The sequence below is a fragment of the Penicillium chermesinum genome (genome assembly GCF_028974085.1).
Source record: "Penicillium chermesinum strain IBT 19713 chromosome Unknown utg000005l:1.0-4115287.0:1.0-4118363.0, whole genome shotgun sequence".
Classification (NCBI taxonomy): domain Eukaryota; kingdom Fungi; phylum Ascomycota; class Eurotiomycetes; order Eurotiales; family Aspergillaceae; genus Penicillium; species Penicillium chermesinum.
The window spans coordinates 814,050-833,640 of NW_026695315.1; the positions used below are offsets into that span (position 1 = coordinate 814,050).

A 19,591-nucleotide genomic window follows, 5' to 3' on the forward strand; every position below is an offset into this window, starting at 1 on the left:
GGCTTAGTGTCTCTTCGAGAAGCCTTCGACTCGGGCATCTTTAAGATTTCGAGACTCTTACTTTTCTTCCCCAATTCGTCCCATTTCAATCTCCGAATTCCTCCGGCCTGCCTGTGCTCCTTCTCAGCGCATCATGGCTGCCGCGGTTACTCGAAAGTGCATCGGTGTCGACTGTGCCAATGATGCCGGCACCCTGCAGTGTCCCACTTGTCTGAAGGCGGGGACGGACAGTTTCTTCTGCTCGCAGGATTGTTTCAAGCGAAGCTGGGTAAGCGCACATACAAAAGCTCGGTAGTAGCGCGTGGCGCGAAGCGAGTCCTTGTTATGTTTATCTGTTACTAACCATGCTCGACCCTTCAGAGTGACCACAAGACTATCCATAAAAAGAGTAATATCCTCTCCAACCTACGCATTCCGAAGGTAGTTTCTGAACCTGATCCAGCTACCGGCCTCTTCAACCCCTTCCCGTCCTTCCAGTACACCGGCTCTCTCCGGCCAGTGTATCCTCTGTCTCCCCGTCGTACCGTCCCCAAGTCTATTCCGTACCCCGACTACGCCGGAGATGGTATCCCTCGCTCCGAACAGCGCCTGTTTGGCCAGCACAGCATCAAGATCTTGAACAAGGAAGAACAGGAAGGTATGCGCCGGGTTTGCCGCCTGGCTCGTGAGGTTCTCGACCTTGCGGCGGCTGCTGTCAAGCCCGGTGTCACAACCGACTACATCGACGAAGTTGTGCACAAGGCCTGTATTGAACGCGAGGTAAGGACAATACGCGCAACAAATTTGGTCGACAAGCGGCTAACAAAACTCGAATCTTAGTCGTACCCTTCTCCCTTGAACTACATGCACTTCCCCAAGTCAGTGTGTACCTCGGTCAACGAGACGATTTGCCACGGTATTCCCGACCAACGCCCCCTCGAGGATGGAGACATTGTGAACATCGATGTGACTCTCTACCACAAGGGTTTCCACGGTGACATCAACGAAACCTATTACGTCGGCGACAAGGCGCTCGCAAACCCCGATGCTGTCCGCGTGGTCGAGACCTCCCGCGAGTGTCTTGACAAATCGATCGAACTCGTGAAGCCCGGTATGCTTTTCCGCGACCCCGGAAACGTCATCGAGAAGCACGCCAAGAGCCGCAACTGCAGTGTTGTCAAGACCTACTGTGGCCACGGTATCAACCAACTTTTCCATTGTGCGCCTAACGTGCCACACTACGGCAAGAACAAGGCCGTGGGCACTGCTAAGCCTGGCATGTGCTTCACTATCGAGCCTATGATCAACATCGGTACTCACCGCGACCGCACCTGGCCCGATGACTGGACCAGCACTACTCAAGATGGGTCCCTCTCAGCGCAATTTGAGCATACCCTCTTGGTAACCGAAGATGGAGTAGAGGTTCTCACGGCTCGCCTGCCAACCTCTCCAGGTGGGCCAGTGCCGATGCCCGTATCAGCATAAGAGGAGCATGGTAAATGATCGAAAGCGGCGTTGCATCATACTCAGATACCATTTGCAAGTAAATTCACGACACGTTTATGTCTTCATGCCGGACTCAGATTTCGTTTCTCCATAGAATACGAATATTCTGACGCAATAGCATAGTTGAGCCAATCCCATCCAGCCTCATTCAATTACTGAGCAATGCTTATCGTAAGCCCCACATCGATCGTCAAGCCTTGAACTTAAGCCTTTGCGAAATTTGCGAAACCAGGCTTAATCGAGTGCGATGGTGCGTTTTGGTAATCTGACAAAGTCATAAAGACATTGTGAATCTCCGAAACCATATTGGCCCTCTATTGGATCTCAGGTTTCAATCTAATCTCCTTGGCGCTGGAGGCAGTTCGTCCACTGCCCCACGAACCTCACCACAGCACCATCGGAGCCCCATCATCAAAAGCCCCACATTCCTCCACTTGAGGATCAGCTACACAATTACCAGCGTCATTTCGCCTCTTTTTCCTTCCCAGCTCTTTCCCCGGAATAATTGTAATTATCGCCCGGAGAAGCTCAATTCCCACAAATAAATCTCTCCCTGAGGCAACACCGATCAAGCAACAAGCACAATGGCAAGCAAACTCCACAGCGCACCACCTTTTCGCGCCGAGCACATGGGCTCCCTGCTGCGTCCGGACAAGCTGCTCGAAGTTCGTGCCAAGATCCGCGACGAAGGGTTGTCCGAAGAGGCAGCTGGTCTGCCCGCCGTGGAGAAGGAAGCCGTTGCAGACGTGGTCAAGCTCCAGAAAGACGCCGGCTTCAAGGCCATTGGGTCCGGCGAGTACAACCGGACCCGGTTCTGGGGTCTGATGTGGGATGAATTTGAAGGTGGGATCCCTAACCTGAGCGAAATACCCTCAGTTGATAACCATGGTCGTGAATGAAAACTTCGATTGCTAAACTCCTATCCAGGAACCATCCGTCTCCAAGACGCCGACGCCTCCATCTTCCGTCTCTATCACCCGGATGTGGTCAGTCTTATCGAGAAAGACCGCAAGGTCATGCCGGGCGACTCCGTGATCGCCGGCTCGAAGCTCTCCTGGAACCCTGCAAAGTCCACCTCCAACCTCCACGAGCTCAAGCTGGTGCAGCAGGCCCTTCCGGAAAGCGAGTGGGGCAACATCAAGCTGACGATGATCACTCCCGCTTGGTTCCACATGCGGTACAAGCAAGGCAAAGCGTACACGCCCGAGGCCTACGCCAACGATGCCGAGTACTTCGACGGCGTGGCCAAGGTGTACCAGGCGGAGCTGGACGCCCTGTACAAGGCGGGTCTGCGCAATGTGCAGTTCGACGACCCCGGCATGGCTTACTTCTGCTCCAAGGAGTTCCGCAAAGGCTGGGAGGAAGATAAGGACAACGAGGGGACGGTGGAGGACCTGCTTGATGCGTACATTAAGTTGTACAATGATTCGATTAGCAAGACGCCGGAAGACATGCATACGGGGATCCATCTGTGCCGGGGCAACTTCATTGGTGGGCGTCACTTTTCGGAGGGATCGTACGATATTATCGCGAAGAAACTGTTTGAGAATCTGAACGTGAACACGTTCTATCTGGAGTATGATACCGAGCGGGCTGGGGGCTTTGAGCCTCTCAAGTATCTTCCTAAGAACAAGAATGTTGTGGTGGGAGTGATCAGCACGAAGCTCCGGGCGCTGGAGGACAAGGAGGCGATGAAGGAGCGCATCTACAAGGCTGCCGAGTTTGTGGCTTCGGGCAGTGGGGAGTCGCGGGCGGAGGCGCTGAAGCGCATCTGTGTCAGCCCTCAGTGTGGCTTCAGTACCCACGAGAGCGGTTACCCGTTGTCTGTTGAGGACGAGAAGAAGAAGCTGGGTCTTGTCCGCCAAATTGCTGATGAGATCTGGGGCGAACCATAAGCAGAGCGACGTTTCTCGATAATCTTATCATGTTCATACTACTAGTGTCAGTCAAATTAGAACCATCGGCTTGGAAGTAAAATGTTATTATACTCTCAAGTGCTATTATATACTTGTAGGTACCTTGATGATTGACTAGTTGAAAGGGCCTGTGGTTAGTAGTGGTATTTATTAAGTAGAAAGATCTCGCAGGGGAAACGATTCGGACGATGGATGCATTTAAGAGCAGCATGGCATTGCTAATACGGGGACTCAGACCTCTATTCTTACCCGATTGGAATTGCCTCAACTTGCTCCAAGACGGGTCAAGTATCGTCGATCGAAAACTGTTTAGGGCTATTCCAGCTGGCTTAGTTGTTGGTAAGGATGTGGAGCTGCATAGCTGGTGCCGTTTACCTCTGCCAAATCAGAATATCCGGACATACCAGCCACGGTGGACTGGGCGATCTTGTAATGCGTAGTGCAGTAGTTCAAAAAGAGTGTTTACTTGAGTAGGCGAATGTCCTGACAGTCAAGCCTCCGGGTTGGAAAGCCCATTTCTTCCGGTGGTATAAGCAGGTTTCCTAAGCTTAGCGACTATTCACGGACTACGGCAAACGCATGAATAATTTAAAGAGGGTACTGCTGAAACTAGATCGGCTACTGAGAGCAATGATGAACGGGTGTGAGATATGCAGAGAGACACTGCGTTTCTACCATCGGGGTGGTACGAAAGGAATGAGGATAAGCTATCACACAATTGATAGTATGGGGGTGTCAAGTGGTATGCTCGCATTTGGGACACAAATCTGCAAACGCTAGTGAGTGAAACAGCATGATGCAGAGGCGATAAAGGAATCACAGCGCCGAGGCCTGCTCCAATGTGACCTATTCGAATGTCGGATGCGTGATAAGACCAAACGAGGGACGCCTCGATCCCCCCCCGCCACATGAAGAGATCCCAGCCGTATTTCCTTTTACTCGGGGCAGGGGCGAAACCAAACATAGAATCTCCCATAGTACTTCAAGTTGATTAGCTACCCTGAGACACCACTTTCAGCTAGCCTGACTTTTATAAGTTTTGGCCAGACGGGAACGTCTCGCAAAACCCCCAATCCCATTTGCAGGTCTGGGCAAGATCTACGGAGGTAACGTGCAGATCAACAGACTGATAAGTCGACTCGGGGTATTATATGTACGATGACTTCATCTCCTCCGAGACTAGAATGCTTGACGTTGGCTCGACCCGGGGAACTAGACTCTTTTGGCAAGAAGGACCCGCTCAGAACCCTGTATACGTTAGCTCCCATCTCCGTGACAAATGGCTAATAGCCGGCGGCAGGGTTTTGTCCCCAATGATTGGCACGGCGGCTACCATGAGCAACATTGCGGAGGAGCTGGTCCATCGACCCCATATGTCGCACTTGGGTGTGGCAAAGCACCCGGGGTCTAATCACTTGCTGCCCCCGGTGTGCCGTGCATGGGGCCAGATTATGGGCTTAACGGGGTCCACTTGGCCAACGGGGGGGCCATCACGCCGTACCATGCAGAAACTAATAGGCTTGAATAAACTTGAGTGGGCCCCGATTAGCCAAGCAATTGACGTCTACAATGGGTCCTTTCAGCATGCAGGGGCCACCAATTCCAGATCTCGGAATTTTCATCAAATGGACCCCAATCAACGTGGCCCCAAGTAATGGCAGGTCTTTTGGGACTCTGCACGCGCGGATTGAGAATTAGCGCGTCGAGATAGGGGCTGCACAGCCATGACGGGATTTGGGGGCCAACGGGGGATACAGGCGACCGGCAGTATGAGAAAGATGAGGGCTCAACCAGTGAGGACTAGTCGTTTCTCGCGGAGTCCTTTTATTCGAGGGTCTCGAGATGATCGATTACGCCTCCATAGCCCCCATCTCGCCGCTGTCGTTACTGCTGGGGCATGCCACTCGGCAAGCCCGCTCCACTGGCGATCACAGATTCATAGATCTTCATGAAGAAGGATCATGTTTTGGACGCCTGGCCCAGAGAATGCGAGGCGCAAAGACGCAAGCCGGACTAGGGTGACTTCCCTAGCGAATTGCACGGTATACAGGGAATCCCGCCAACAGCTCGGAGGGGGAAGGGGGCCTGTTTTCCGAGCAGAAGAGTTTAAAATTCAGGAGTTGAATCTGCAAATCCGCTGAATCCTTCGCCGAACAAACTTTCCCAGCTTACGATTCGTACAAATAGTTATAATCGCCAAGAGACCCCCGGCTGAATCGTCACCATCCGCCAAGAGTTCCTAGTCCCCGCCTGTTGCTCTTTGGACCGATTGAAGTCAGCCAAGCCAGCCAAGTCAGCCCTGATCGTCCTTAGTCTTCTTGTCGCCAAGCTTTCAAACATTCTTTTATTGGCTTTTGCTGAGCGTTTTGACCTGCAAATCTCTTCATCATGTCCCGTATCATCAAGTCGCGGGAGGATGTCGACCCTGCGACCCTAGAGTCGATCGCGAAGGCTTGCAATCTGCCATTAGAATCCATTGAAGATGTCTTTAGTTGCACACCGCTGCAGGAGCTGCTCGCTACTGAGCGGAAAGATGCCATCTACCAATTCGTCATCTCTATCGACCCCGCTTTAGATCTGGACAAGTTCTTGCAAGCGCTGACGGACGCGGTGGCTCTGCACGGTGTGTACCGCACTCGACTCGTGAACTGCGACCTGGGCTGGGTCCAGGTCGTGAGTAATGAGCCTCACGTTACCGAGCGCTGCACGGGGAATGTCAATGATTATGTACAGAAGCCCGACGCCATCGAGATCAAGCCCGGCGAACCATTATTCCAAACAAAATGTGTTGGAAGGGATCTCGTGGTTGTAATGCAGCATGCCATTATGGATCTCTACTCATGGGAGCTCTTCCTGGATATCGAAGTGGCCAAGTTCTACCACGGCGAGAAGCCCAAGAAACGAGTTCCCTACAAGGACTTCGTGATCCAAAGCTTGGAGCTAGACGAGGCTGGAGCCACCAAGTTCTGGGCTCCCCGCTTCCGTGGCAATGGCACTTTATATCCCCAGCCCAAGCCAGGCCATGTACCAAACGGAGCAACAGCATCACCGACATTGGTGACCTGGGAGGAGATCGGTCAAAAGCTCATGACGGCCCAGGTATGTTCGACGAGATATAAGGCGGAATGCCGATGATCGCCCTAGTGGCAGCGCTGACCCTACTTAGATTCCGTCCTACTTCGAGGGAGCTTGGACTTTAGTGTCCAGTCTCTACTCCGACAGCAATCTTATTATCTACGGCAGTTACCTGTCTGGTCGTCCAGGAGGCTTGGGCATCGAGGAGACCTGGATGGGAACCACTCGGGTGGAAGTCCCTGTCCAAGCCAACATCAACCCATTATCGACCTCGGAAGCCTTCATCAGAGATCGCGTCACTTCTATGCGTCAACTAACCACCAGCCCGTGGATTCAGTATGGACTGCCAAAAATTGCCGCCATCAGCGAATCTGCGAAGATCGCGACCAAGTTCCAGACTGCTCTGAGCTTTCGCCCCGTGATCCAGAAATTCAACGACGACTCACATGCCCAAATGTCTCAATTTATCTGGCACCGAGGCCTATTTCCTCTGACGATCATGTGTGCCGTCGAAGAAGAGGGAGTTGCATTCAAGCCCCGCTATGACCCAGCGTACTTTTCGCCAGTCGAATTCGACCGACTCATGACTCAACTCGCGCATACCTTTGTCACACTCGTGAAGGCCGAGCGTACAGCCAAGCTTCAGGACTTGCCGTTGCTGAATGAGAAGGACCACAAGCAGATCCTTGAATGGCAGAAGCCTGTGACCCCCAGCTTCGCCAAACACACCCTTCATGGTCTCTTCAGCGAGCGCGCTCAAGCTCGGCTTGGCGAGCCCGCCGTCATCACCAGTAACGGCACTACGAGTTACCAGGAATTGGACGACAAGTCAAACCAGGTTGCTCAGAAGCTGAAGCAAAAGGGGGTTGCTGCCGGTGACACGGTCGCTATTCTATTCGAGAAGTCCGTTTGGCCCGTCATCGCCATCCTTGGAGCCCTCAAGGCCGGCGCCGTGTCTGTGCCACTGGAGCCCACTGCCAAGAAGGGCCTTAATGAAGCTATCCTTGGCCAGGCGAATGCCAAGGTCATCTTAACCTCTCCAGCCAAGAAGGAGGATGCCGCAAAATCCGCCCTCGATTTTCTTGTGGTCGATTCCGAATCCCTCACCGAGTCTGCCGAGGCCCTATCTGTTGATAGCGCGGCTGCTTTCATCTTCTCCCCAGGTAACCCTACTCCTAAATCCAGCGGTATTGTTGTTGAGCATGGTCCACTCCTCGAATCCGTTCAGTCAGCCTCCGAGGTCCTTGGTCTCAACAGCGAAAGCCGAGTCTTGCAAAATGCCTCACTTGCATCCATTGTTGGCGTCACTGAGGTATTCGGAGCCCTGTTGAGCGGTGGCTCCGTCGTCGTCCCTGGAGACGCCGCGCCCCTGGGTGCGTCCATCAAAGACAACGAGGTCAACACTGCCTTTTTGCCTGCCCACACCCTTCGCAAGCTTGCCCCTGAATCTGTTCCCACCCTCAAGGCCGTTGTATCGTATAACGAACCGGTCGATCCCACCTCACGCAAGACCTGGAGCCAAGCTGTGAAGCTGTTCAATGGATACCAAACTCTTGGCACTTCGGGCTTCCAACTCTTCAACGAGGTCAAGCCCGATACTCCTGCAAACATTCTCGGGAAGCCAACCAAGTCAACCGCCTGGATTGTTGACGTCAAGAACGTTGACCGCCTGCGTCCAATCGGCGGCGTGGGCGAACTTCTGTTCGAGGGCCCAGCTGTCGCTCAAGCACTCCAAAGCGAGAAGGATGGGAGCGAGCTCTTCATCCCCGCACCTCAATGGGCTGTTGACGCCGGATTCAAGAACTCCAAGTTCTTCCGCACTGGCGATCTCGCAAAGTACACGGCCGACGGCAACATTGAGTTCGTTGGACGCAAATCCAACAAGATCAGCATCAAGACACAAACCTTCCACCTCGAGGAGGTTGAGAACGAGCTGTCAAGCTACGAGGGCGTTGCCGAAGTGGCCGTCACAAATAAGATTGTCAAGGGCCGCACTCAGATCATCGGTGTAGTGTCTTTCACCGAGGAGAAGCTTCCTAGCGAAACGCCTCTGAAACTCCTTGCCGACGAAGGCAAGGCCGCGGCTGACAAGGTGATCGGAGCAATCAAGGAGCGCGCTCTGTCTCAACTTACCGCAGACAAGGTGCCTTCTGTATGGCTTGCTGTGGAGAAGCTTCCCCGCACCGCTTCACAAACGTTGGACCGAGCAGCTCTTCTCGAGTGGCTGGGAACGATCCGTCTGTAAACTTGCACGATTGTTCTTTTTTTTCCCCTTCTTTTTATGACAAATCCAGAGATGACGCTACGTTGTTCTTTTTATACGTTGAATCTTCTATCTCCATTGAGTTCGTATAGCAATGATATAGATCTACGCCAATGCATATAAGACTTAAATAATTTCTTTCCACCTAATAACGCTTTCAAATTCCTATGATACTAGACTACATATGAAAAAGAAAAGAGAAATAAAAGGAAAAAAAAGGACTCTAACCAGAGGCCTCTTGGAGAAGACCCTGGAACTGCGCATCACGCTGGTTAACACCCCAACCCTCCTTGCCGCCGTCGTACACCGTCGCTCGCCGCATGTCACGGCGGTATTTGCCAGTGAAGTTTCCGCCAGTGCCCCGGTGCATCACGCTTGTGTTATCCCACATCACAATATCACCGGGCTGCTTCCACTCCACACTGAAGATGTTCTCCGGGCGCTGGGCGAACGCGTACAGCGGGGGATAAAACGCGTCGAACTCCTCCTGGCTCATGCCATCGATGCGGAAGATGTGCGACGCAATATAGAGCGTCTCGCGGCCGGAGCCCTCGTGGATCTGATAGATCTTGTGCTTGGACACGGGGTGCTCGTCGGGCTTGAACTTCCACAGGATCTCCACTTCGGGCGAGGCGAGCTGGCGCGAGTGCCAGACGGAGTGGGAGCCGATGTAGCCCTTGGTGCGTAACTCGTTCTTCTGCTCCTCTGGCAGGTCGTCGAAGGCGGCGCGGAGGTCGGCGAACTCGGTGGTTCCGCCATTTCCTGGCGGAGGGAGCTCGTGTGCGGCGAGGATGCTGATTCCTGCGCGGTGGGGGTTATAGCTCAGGTCGGTGTGGAAGATTGTGTTGCCCTAGGACTTTTGGTTAGTTCGGGGGAAAGGCTATGGGGGTATATGTTCTCCCTATTCTGGCGTTTAGGATGTTTAGACATACCTTGTTCCACACGCCGTGGAGGGTTTCGGGGACGACGATGTTTCCATCAGCGTCCATATTACTGAGGTCGAACAGTCTGGTGTCTGACAATCTGTATTTGCCATCCTTCACGAAGGGGCTGGCGTCTTCGATCTCTCCGAATCGCTCGCCAAACTCGACATGCAGCTCGTCAGTGATGCCTGTATCTCGGAAGACCAGGACGCCGTACTATCGAGGTATGAATTAGCTTCCCGCACTCTAAAGCTTTCTGGGAAAGGAACCTACTTTGTAGATCGCCTGCTTGATCTCCTCAAAGACCTCATCGTCCAGCGACTTTGAGAAGTCGACGCCGCTGACCTCGGCACCGAACGTTGGGTGAAGTTCCTCGATAGAGATGTGCTTGAACATTTTTGGATATGTTCGTGACCTGGAGATGGAGGGAAGATCGGGTTCACAGACCGGAATCTATTTCTATATGAATATAATCCCGGCAAGTAACTTTGTCTAATCCCGCCCGTGGCGTGAGTTCCCACAGCGTAAAGATTACGCTCGAATGAAGTACACGCAGCTGCAATGAATGGCCATAAGGCTTACGGGGTAACTTAATCGCGTTTTAGGAAGGCAGCGCTTCTTTTGTGTTGGGTTTGACTCCACTGTGAGAAAGCATGGATTCGACGAATCCCGCCAGGAATCGTTCAACCGGGTTTCTTCAGGACCCATAAAAGCCTCGTTTCGGCCCCTCCGCCCCTTAAAATTGACTTTAGGATTTGCTTGGTATCATTTAGTTGCCGTCTGAGCATCTGATCAAAATCGCAGTAGGGACGCCTCCCCATTCGGAGCCTTTTAGCCGCATGATGTGCGCTCCGACTTTCCCAGGAAACATTGAACTGGCAATAAACAATCCGAGATGAAAGGATCTGGCCAACTCGTGGAAATGAGTATTTCTCGGGCTTCATGACACGATCCTCAATCCTTCAGGCTATCCTTCTGCCCCCACTAAGACCGCCCAACATGGTGTCTCCATAGCAGTGGGGGCAAAGGCCTTGCTCCGTCAGGCTTCGGGGCCAGAGGGGCGGAAGGGGCCAATTCGCATGTCTGCAACATGCCATCTTGTGTCCGTACGCAGAGGGTCTCAGCTCGCGCAGGCAATTATCAGATTGGCCTGAGTTTGCCCTGTACGATCAGGATTCGGGCGGTGAGGAGGCATGTCGGATGATTTGGGGGCTAGTCGGCTCCTGTGAGGAGCTGCATCATCGAACCCCAATGGGAGAAATAGGAGGGCAGTCTTATCTTCATACATTCCAGACTTGATGAGTGCCCTGGTGCCGATTGGCTAGAATGGGATCTTGCCGATCCCTGATCATGCCATGTATGCAGTGCATTATGACGCGCGTTTAAAGAAACGCTGGCCCTGGATTTGTGGCCTCTCAGTAGTGCCTTCTGATGCCTCGGTGGAAGAGATCATGGTCTAAGCTTCTAGATTCATATTATGCAATCTGCCGAATGCCACGGAATGATTGACATATATGGGAGCTTAGGCGAATAGAGCCCCCAAGGGCTAAAAGACGTTGGGAGCTGTTAGCATGGTAGCGTGCATTTCGATGATTCGAATTGGTGAGTAATATGCGGAGTAGGCACAGTGGGAGTTGCAGGATATGTTGGATCAGTCTTTTACACTTTTCATGGAACTAGTGGAAGTCGCATGGGAGTGGAGCAATGGAATATGGTGGAGAATCTGTTAGGGTTACGCGGGAGTTCCTATCTCATTGCAGTGGTACATCCTACCAGAGCCTTATGCTTTGGTGTATATCATTGCTACGCTGATAGTATCATTTGAAGCATATGCATAAATATTATGAATAGCAGTTACTTCATGGATACTCGCAGGATCAGTAGCCATCAAGATTCGCTGGTGCTTCCGAGTCTCTCCTGACTAGACTTCCGCACAACCCAGCTTGACCCGGACCCAACCCGGACCCAACCCGGACTGGGACTGCTAACTGGCAGAAGAAACAACAGACCCTTTTTCTTCTGCAGCTCCAAGAAGAACTGTGTACTGCATAGTATGAACACTGACCAATGAACTAATAAAATAGGCTAGGCTGGAGTCCAATCGAATTTGTATGTTCGTTACGTCATCACATCATCAAAAGGAGAGCTCAATAACAAAGGTACTTTCCCTTGTTCTGCCTCTTGATCCCTTACACCGCCTTGTACTCCCAACTGAAATCGCGTTTTGTTCAAGAAGCTCCCCTTTCTCGCCATATGTCTCTGGCTTGTTGAGGTATCTAGCCTCGACCTATCATCTACCTTATCTTCGCTCTCTAGTACCTTTTCCTGAGACCTGGAGTCTGTAAAGCTATAGGCTCCTTCTTTCGACACCACACAGCACAAGAACATGGCATTCCCCCAGGATATTCGACAAGCCTCGGTGATTGCCTATTGTCAAAATCCGTTACCCGATAATATTCTTAGTCGATACGGAAAACGTGTCATCAGAATATCTGATCAGCAAGTGGTGAAGTGGGGCCCAGATGTAACGATTGAAGAAGCTGAAAACCAGAGGATAGCATATGAACTTGTGGATAGTCGCATAGTTCGTATTCCACGTGTGTATGATTTCTTTTGTGATGAACAAGGCCGGGGTTATATTGTGATGGAGTTGATAAACGGAAAGGTAATTGACCCATTGGAAGAATTAGGCGCCGTCGAAAAGGTTGCAGGCGTGCTTGACTATTTTGCAACACTACAGCGTGCCACTCCTGGATCTTTATGTAAAGGGCCTTGCCGTGGGCTACTATTCCCTGACACTGAAGATCTGGTATTCAAGAGCCCCGACGAGATGGAAAAGTGGTTTAATAGCCGGCTGCTCTCGCACAATCCGAAATTGTCGTTTCAGGGCTGTGACTTTGTTCTCTGCCACTTGGATTTAGCACCTCGAAACATCTTGTGGCAGGAAGATGGGTCTCTCTGCCTTATTGATTGGGCATCTGCCGGCTACTATCCAAGGTTATTTGAGTTCTGTGTGCAGTGGATTATTGAAGGAAAGGACGGCAGGTTTAATTCCCTTCTCTTAGCCAAGATGAACCCTTTATCCGCTCAAGAGATGGCGCAAAAAGAGTCCATTATGTGTTTTTGGAGAAATATCCAGAAGTATCCTTTGTAAGTGCGTGGGACTCTAGACATATATTGATTGAAACTCACCTACCACCAGCCAGACCAAAAGACCCAATTCATGCCAAAGATTATTGGGACAATCTATCCCTGCCGCGCCCCCTTCAATGCCGGAATACCCACCAGATTGGTATGACCAAGCTGAGCACGACTGCTCGGCCCGAGAGAGTCCAACTTCCATCGATTATCGAAATCCGGTTCTGGAAGCTAGAAAGAAAAGCCGATTCCACGGTTTACTTGTACTTACTTTGTCCAATTTGTGCTCATTATTTGTCCCGCGCGATAAACTATCCGGAGATGCCTAGCATGACTGCTGTAGCAGACGATTACTGAGAAATATACGAGCTATCCTCTCCTATCCAAGGACACCTTGTGACCGGGTACCGACTTTTTACAGTACTGTTTTACTTAGTAGAATTCGAAAACAGTATTACCGTATAAAATGTAACCCTGCAAGTTCTAAAATGACAGACACCGCATTTTTATAGTTAGTTAGTCAGTTAACTCGTTAACTAGTTAAGTTACACTGAGTTCCCTATAACTATAAGAAAAGTTAGTTACCTAATATGAGTAACTAGTTAACTAACGAGTTTGTTGTTCGCCAAGAATGAATAGACGGTAATACGGTGCCGCTCAACAGCACCGTGTGTTCTGACAATACGCGTAGTTATTTATACGACCTCCTATCACTAACTATTACCAGGGACCGTGCCCTTTCCACATCCTACCCTGCCCAATCAATTAAAGCTGGATTTACCGTACAACGCCACCCTTGAATCGTTGGCGGTTGCAGGGTTAATGAGCTTTACGCTAATAAAACTAGCCACAGGCTTCAATGCGTCATTCTCTGATCCAACCTTTTCAGCCCATATAAATTGTCGCGTGGAAGCCGTCAGACCCAGCTATTGAGGCGGACTCGGAAATTTCCTTGCGAGATTACCCTACCATACCCGATACCTACATTTCCACTATGCCGTCTCCGTTACCTCCGCAAGTGGTGCAGGCTGACCCTACTCCAGTCACGACAGTCCGTGTTGTGGTACACACCCTTGGTGCAGCCGGGCCAAATACCAGCGACAATCATTGGTCAATGTACTTGATCCATTCCGATCAAGTGTCATCAACTCGTATCAACATGAGAGCCGAATTTGATAACCCGACTGGGATCCTTGAGTGGACCCGGCATGGCTATACCCAAACTACATCTGCCATCATGCATTGGGACTTTCAGGTTACGGCAGGAGTTACTGTATTGTTCTTCGCGCGCCTCATCTACAGCCTTGGCCGTGATAGATATGAGATGTCGGGAGGAGGCTCAGGTTGCCGGTGGTGGGTGTAAGTTCAAGAAAGCCTTTGAAAGCATTCCCATGCTGGCTTACCAAATTAGGTATACGGTCATATCCGACTTGGCGCAGAAAAACTATATCCACCAGGCTACTCCCAGCCAACTTTGGCCGAATCTACTATATCTATATCACATGCATAAAGAGCGAAAGCCATTACGCATGGTTCAGGGGGAGTTCTATTAGCAAATTTATAAATCAAGCAAGAGTGCATATGTCAATTGCAAGGTCCTGATCGATAAAGCTATTTAGATTCCACGATCGGAAGGATTGAAGACTTCTTGTTGTTGTTGAGATATGAGGCTGGTGCCGATTGGAATAGGGCCAAGGGTATCCATCGGCGTTCTGGTCCGGCACGACCATGAGTATACTGGTCCCTAGCCATTTAATCCGATACAGAACAATAACATAATGCCTTTCAAGTTCACTCTGAAATGCGCACAGGCGCATGTTCTGGTTCGGTCCCAAAGCGCTCGCGAGCCGGGGATGGTCCCCCAGATATTCAGACCCCCCAACTCCCCCAAGGCGACGGGCAAGATTCGTCCATCCATGCAGAGCCCTATCCCTTCTTATTTGGGTGTACACTGCTTCTTGTTCCCTCTCCGCAAAGATTGCAAAGTAGATTCCGATTTCATATGCTCTAGCCTTCGGGCCGCCTCAAAATTTTGGACCCGTGGTGCGCTCCTGGAGTCCTAATTCACGGCTACTACCATCTGACACACCAGCAGCCCGCAGCATCCATTATCCTGAAGGCCGTGAGAGTGCTGAGCTCTATACAATCTTCTCGAACTAAAAGCTTGAAACTGCATCTATTGACGACCAGCGAGGTATACACAACAAAGATGCGTGTCGAATCGACAAATTATGGGCATATCCTTATATGTCGCCACTTTGGGGACCGGCCAAGCTGTTCTCCGGACGACTGTTATGAATGAGTTTTCTAGACCTCTGACACCGCTCCCACCAGTGCCACTGGAGATCTTCATCCATCGTGAACACAGCAAAGGAGTCTTGAACCCCTTGCGAAATGGTTGGCTTCCACGCTTGCCTAAGCGGAAAGAACAGAGAGTCCTTGACGTTGACGGGGCATTCTTCGGTTGGGGTACATATAGATTTTATTGAAGGATCGTATCCTGAGGTCATCTTTTGGATCATGATGAGCACCATTTTGGGGGCGCAGTTTAGTGGGAGTGTTATGGCCAGCTCAACGGAACGACGTTCAAGGGGGCTTCGGAATCGGAGCCCTCATAGTTTCTCTGGCATCAGCAATCCTGAGTGCGCTTTTGTCTCGTTTGGGGAGCATATTATCTGATATTTTGATGAGAAATAAACTTACCACAAGAAGCTTGATACTTATAGGCATTTGCATATTCAGCACTGTATTCCCCGATCGGCTGTACTGCGGACATATATAGCTTCCACTTAGCTGACCTCTATGGATGCCGTACGGAGCCAATCAGTATCTCATTCTCTTAGGACCATCGCCTGCGCCATTGCCCGCCGCTGCACTGATCATCCAGAAAGTAACACAATCTGGGCGAAACGATTTTTAAGCAGACTGAACAATGTACTGTGGCAATGGGAGCCAATGGTTACTGTCCATGAAGGCTAAATCCTAAATTAATATTTCTAGCCGTAACATACTCGGACTGGGAGAATCTTCGAAAGAGCCCCAGGGTAGGGTTTATCTTTTGGCTATCGACTGCTGATCTGGCCTCAAGAAGGCAGAGTAGATAGATATTTCAGCCCGTCTAGGGTGAGGCGTATGAAATTCGAATACCTAAATACCGCTACTACAAATCTTATGCCTTATTCATCTTGATCTTTACGAGCCGGGATCGAAGGTTTAATCACTACTATTACTGAAGAGCGCGCATGATTATAGCCCTTTAGAAACCTGAGCAGGAATCGGCGACAATCCACTTGCCAGAGATATTGCATTAGAAAGAGATTTCTTGATACAGTGGATATGACCCAAAACCCAACCCAGTCCGGGTTGGGTCCGGGTTGGGTCCGGGTCAAGCTGGGTTGTGCGGAAGTCTAATTATTAATGTTGGTCTATATTGGGAACGGAAAAAGAACCAGCAACAGCGCTCGCATTCGAAATATTAGAACTAGAGGAGGGAAGGAGAGGAGAGAGGGGGGGGAGCTTTTATACCGACCTATCTACTCCTAGGGGTTGAATGAGGCGGTATGAGGGAAAGGGTTGAAAAAAATAGCGGTGTGTTGGTCGTTTCAAACTTTGGTGCGAGCATATAAGAACCCCAGACTTCTCCAACTTCAAAGTTATCCATCTTATTACTTGTTGCAAGACAATTTCTGCCCTTTATTTTCCAGATGGCCTCCGAAAATATCTGCTCAGCTTGTAGCTGGTCACCAACACGTCAAGAGGATTGTCGCTACAACAGTCATGTGAAAATTTTCTACGGTGTCAGCAATCGAGGAGTATGGTCCCTGGGTTCAAACCTGATTCTGAAAGAACGGTCCATTGAGCCACCCAACTTCGAATCTCTCAACATTCGTTTCTTGGCTGAAAGAACTTCAATACCTATCCCCAAAATCGTAGAAGAGTGGCAGGAAGACAACGGGACATATTTCCTGCTTACCAAACGGATTCAAGGCCACACCTTGAGTGAAATCTGGCCTACCATGTCCGGAGCGGACAAAGAACGCGTCGCAAAACAGACCGCTGAATATGTGATGCAGCTTCGCGAACTTCACTCCAACCGAATGGAATGCCTAGGCGGACGGCCACTATACTCGGCTTTTCTATTTCCGAATGGCTACGGTATTGGGCATGGGCCGTTTTCGTCTGATGATGAGCTGTGGGCGGAGATGTCGTTGGCCTTGTCAAATGTGCCAGAGGAAATTCGCTTGGGATTACGTCAACGTATGCCAAGTGCTGCTCCGTATACATTCACTCACTCCGACCTCACCAATGTCAATATCATCGTGGATAACGGTAACTTGGTAGGTATTCTGGACTGGGAATCTTCGGGTTATTTTCCTGTTTGGTGGGAATTTACTTGCGCAGGAATTGGTCTAGGGCAAGAGGATAAAGAATGGAAAGAGCTACTACGCAAGCATCTGCCGGACCATACTGAGGCTCGCAATTTTTGGTTGGATTTCTTTGCTTTGCGCAAATATCCGAATTTGGACGAGAGAGGATTAAGTTTTTTAAATAGTTGTGGATTGAGCATGCCAAATGAGGCATAAGAATAGAATCGAGCTACTCTTCTGCTGATCTTCCACAGGCCTTCCACAGTAAAAGCAACGAGTGACACTGCTTCCGACAAATATGACATTTAGGACCTGCCGGCCTATTCCTTTTCCAGTGTGATCGTGCCGCTTTGTTGATAAATAGCCGTGTTCTTTCAGTCGTCAATGATATTAAAATCGACCCTGTCGAGATCATCGTACGTACCATATTGGGCATGACAGGTCGGGACATGGCCGCAGGGAGCTCAGCACCACAGAATTCGCAGTTGGTTCTCCCAGTGATATTGTTCTTATCGCACTTGGGGGGACTTCATCTTCAACAAGTTTCGATCTTTATCGATCCCAATGATGGAGTCAGGATTTTGTAACAGAACAAGTAAAAAACGAAAGTTTGTTAGGGATAATACAGGTTCAGGAGCTTTTAATCGAAGTATGGGATACTGGAGCAAGTCAAGAGCCTCAATTGTTTTCAAGGGCTTGATATGCAAAAAGGCTGACGAGCTTTTTGATCTCTTTTATACCCAGGACGTTGAGAAATGTCTGTTGCATTGGTGATCTGGAGCCACTTTGCATCCTTCGAGGCGTTTGAGATGAAAGCGGGGATCCTGTCATTTACAGCTTTTACTGGGCCTGAGCGGAGAGAGATGGAGCCTATAGATTTCTTACTGTGTTTCTGAAGCGAAAGTATACCATCAGGACCCTACTACTAAGGATCAAATTCTTACCTGGCAGCAAATCATTAGGGTAGGAGGGAGAGTATGGTGTGACTCTAATACTGTTATCCAGACAAGGCTAACACAGAGGAATAGCCTAAGCCAACCAGAGCTACTGATAGCTACAGGTGATCTTACTTATCCAGCCTCCATCACTTCGTCCACCACTACTTCCGAGCGTGGTGGGACTAACATGCTCCACTATCCTATCAATCCAGGAAGCACAACCCTGTACTTGTTATTAAATCGATCTTGATTCCATAATAAACTGTTATATACTCAAGCTAAGTCTCTATTCTACTACTCCGCTAACTCAACAGCAATTCAGGAGTAATTCATATATACTCAAGCCGACTACCTCAAGAATTTTGTTGTTTGTTAATACTCGACATCCGACATATCCATTATATCAACATCTCTATTCTAATATTCCGCTAAATCGATCGCGATTCAGGGATAACCCAATATATGCTCAAGCCGACTACCTCGAGACTTCCGTTATTCGCTAATATTCGATATTCGATATATCTATTATATCGACGTCTCTGTTCTGACGTTCCAGTGAATCAGCAGCGATTCAGGGATAATTCGTTACACTCAAGCCGACTACTTCAAGGCCTCCAATAACCAGTAAAGGTTTAGTTATTCTGCAAGCGAAGTTTATTGAATATGAAGGGCTAAAGCAAGACTTGATTCAATCTATACTAGGCCACGAACTATGTTCGATAAACTTAAGAAAGAGAGTTCAATGCACCAGTTCCCCGTTACTAGTATGCCAAGGTCACATGTCCTACATGATCAACACCAGGCCCTGGCCTGTGACACACAGACTGGGTTAGGTTCTAGGTCGCAATCTTCGACCCAAATTAGGTTATACAGAAGTCTAGTTGTGCGGAAGTCTAATTACCAGTTATATAGTCTAGGCTGTTCGAGTGATTCTATATCATAAGAGATGCTATCTTGGCGGGGTTTTGGTGATTTTTGGCTATAGTAGATATCTTGAGTATAACAAGGTTGTGATGTCAACGATATATATCATAGTAAAGAAAGTAAGAAGGTTAAGTTCTAGTATTATTAATGTTGGTCTATATTAGGAACGAAAAAAAGAACCAGCAACAGCGCTCTCATTCGAAATATTAGAACTAGAGGAGGGAAGGAGAGGAGAGAGGGGGAGGAGCTACTATAACGACCTATCTACTCCTACACGAACCTCTATCCCATCTACATCCATCTCGTAGTTCGGACGGTCCTTCTTTAGTGTCAAGGCGGTGACAGCTTAAGCCAATGATGAAAATGTATCGATCAATGGCATTGCTCAGTTCGAGATTCGTTGTGTCATTAGACCCTTCCCAAGGCTATAAGAGGAAGTTCGTTTCGAGCGTGAAACATCATTCTAACGCCGACTCCCGGGGGCCTGCTGTCCTGTAAATTTTGAACGTATTTTCATTCTATCAAAGGTCGTAATCAAATCATTTCTCTTCTTTTTGAAGGC

At 49.8% G+C, this 19,591-nt stretch overlaps 8 protein-coding genes across 8 annotated transcripts; 7 read left to right on the forward strand and 1 right to left on the reverse strand.

Moving 5' to 3' along the window:
• Nucleotides 1-133: 133 nt before the first annotated feature.
• On the forward strand, nucleotides 134-1,464 carry N7468_006451 (methionine aminopeptidase MAP1; the record flags this gene model as incomplete). Its single annotated transcript, XM_058475747.1, has 3 exons — nucleotides 134-268; nucleotides 361-759; nucleotides 820-1,464. The coding sequence occupies 3 exons, from the start codon at nucleotides 134-136 to the stop codon at nucleotides 1,462-1,464; spliced, it is 1,179 nt and encodes a 392-aa protein (XP_058328637.1).
• Nucleotides 1,465-2,069: 605 nt separating this feature from the next.
• On the forward strand, nucleotides 2,070-3,380 carry N7468_006452 (cobalamin-independent methionine synthase II family protein; the record flags this gene model as incomplete). Its single annotated transcript, XM_058475748.1, has 2 exons — nucleotides 2,070-2,328; nucleotides 2,413-3,380. The coding sequence occupies 2 exons, from the start codon at nucleotides 2,070-2,072 to the stop codon at nucleotides 3,378-3,380; spliced, it is 1,227 nt and encodes a 408-aa protein (XP_058328638.1).
• A 1,334-nt stretch (nucleotides 3,381-4,714) lies between these two features.
• N7468_006453 (uncharacterized protein) lies at nucleotides 4,715-5,056 on the forward strand (the record flags this gene model as incomplete). Its single annotated transcript, XM_058475749.1, has 1 exon — nucleotides 4,715-5,056. The coding sequence occupies one exon, from the start codon at nucleotides 4,715-4,717 to the stop codon at nucleotides 5,054-5,056; it is 342 nt and encodes a 113-aa protein (XP_058328639.1).
• A 733-nt stretch (nucleotides 5,057-5,789) lies between these two features.
• On the forward strand, nucleotides 5,790-8,721 carry N7468_006454 (uncharacterized protein; the record flags this gene model as incomplete). The annotated part of the gene is made up of 2 exons (XM_058475750.1): nucleotides 5,790-6,500; nucleotides 6,568-8,721. 2 exons carry the CDS (start codon nucleotides 5,790-5,792, stop codon nucleotides 8,719-8,721), a joined length of 2,865 nt encoding a protein of 954 aa, XP_058328640.1.
• A 241-nt stretch (nucleotides 8,722-8,962) lies between these two features.
• N7468_006455 (TauD/TfdA dioxygenase family protein) lies at nucleotides 8,963-10,058 on the reverse strand (the record flags this gene model as incomplete). The annotated part of the gene is made up of 3 exons (XM_058475751.1): nucleotides 8,963-9,589; nucleotides 9,672-9,878; nucleotides 9,936-10,058. The coding sequence occupies 3 exons, from the start codon at nucleotides 10,056-10,058 to the stop codon at nucleotides 8,963-8,965; spliced, it is 957 nt and encodes a 318-aa protein (XP_058328641.1).
• Nucleotides 10,059-12,048: 1,990 nt separating this feature from the next.
• Nucleotides 12,049-12,816, forward strand: N7468_006456 (kinase-like protein; the record flags this gene model as incomplete). The annotated part of the gene is made up of 1 exon (XM_058475752.1): nucleotides 12,049-12,816. One exon carries the CDS (start codon nucleotides 12,049-12,051, stop codon nucleotides 12,814-12,816), a length of 768 nt encoding a protein of 255 aa, XP_058328642.1.
• Nucleotides 12,817-13,794: 978 nt separating this feature from the next.
• Nucleotides 13,795-14,163, forward strand: N7468_006457 (uncharacterized protein; the record flags this gene model as incomplete). Its single annotated transcript, XM_058475753.1, has 1 exon — nucleotides 13,795-14,163. One exon carries the CDS (start codon nucleotides 13,795-13,797, stop codon nucleotides 14,161-14,163), a length of 369 nt encoding a protein of 122 aa, XP_058328643.1.
• Nucleotides 14,164-16,504: 2,341 nt separating this feature from the next.
• N7468_006458 (aminoglycoside phosphotransferase family protein) lies at nucleotides 16,505-17,383 on the forward strand (the record flags this gene model as incomplete). The annotated part of the gene is made up of 1 exon (XM_058475754.1): nucleotides 16,505-17,383. One exon carries the CDS (start codon nucleotides 16,505-16,507, stop codon nucleotides 17,381-17,383), a length of 879 nt encoding a protein of 292 aa, XP_058328644.1.
• Between the last annotated feature and the right edge of the window lie 2,208 nt (nucleotides 17,384-19,591).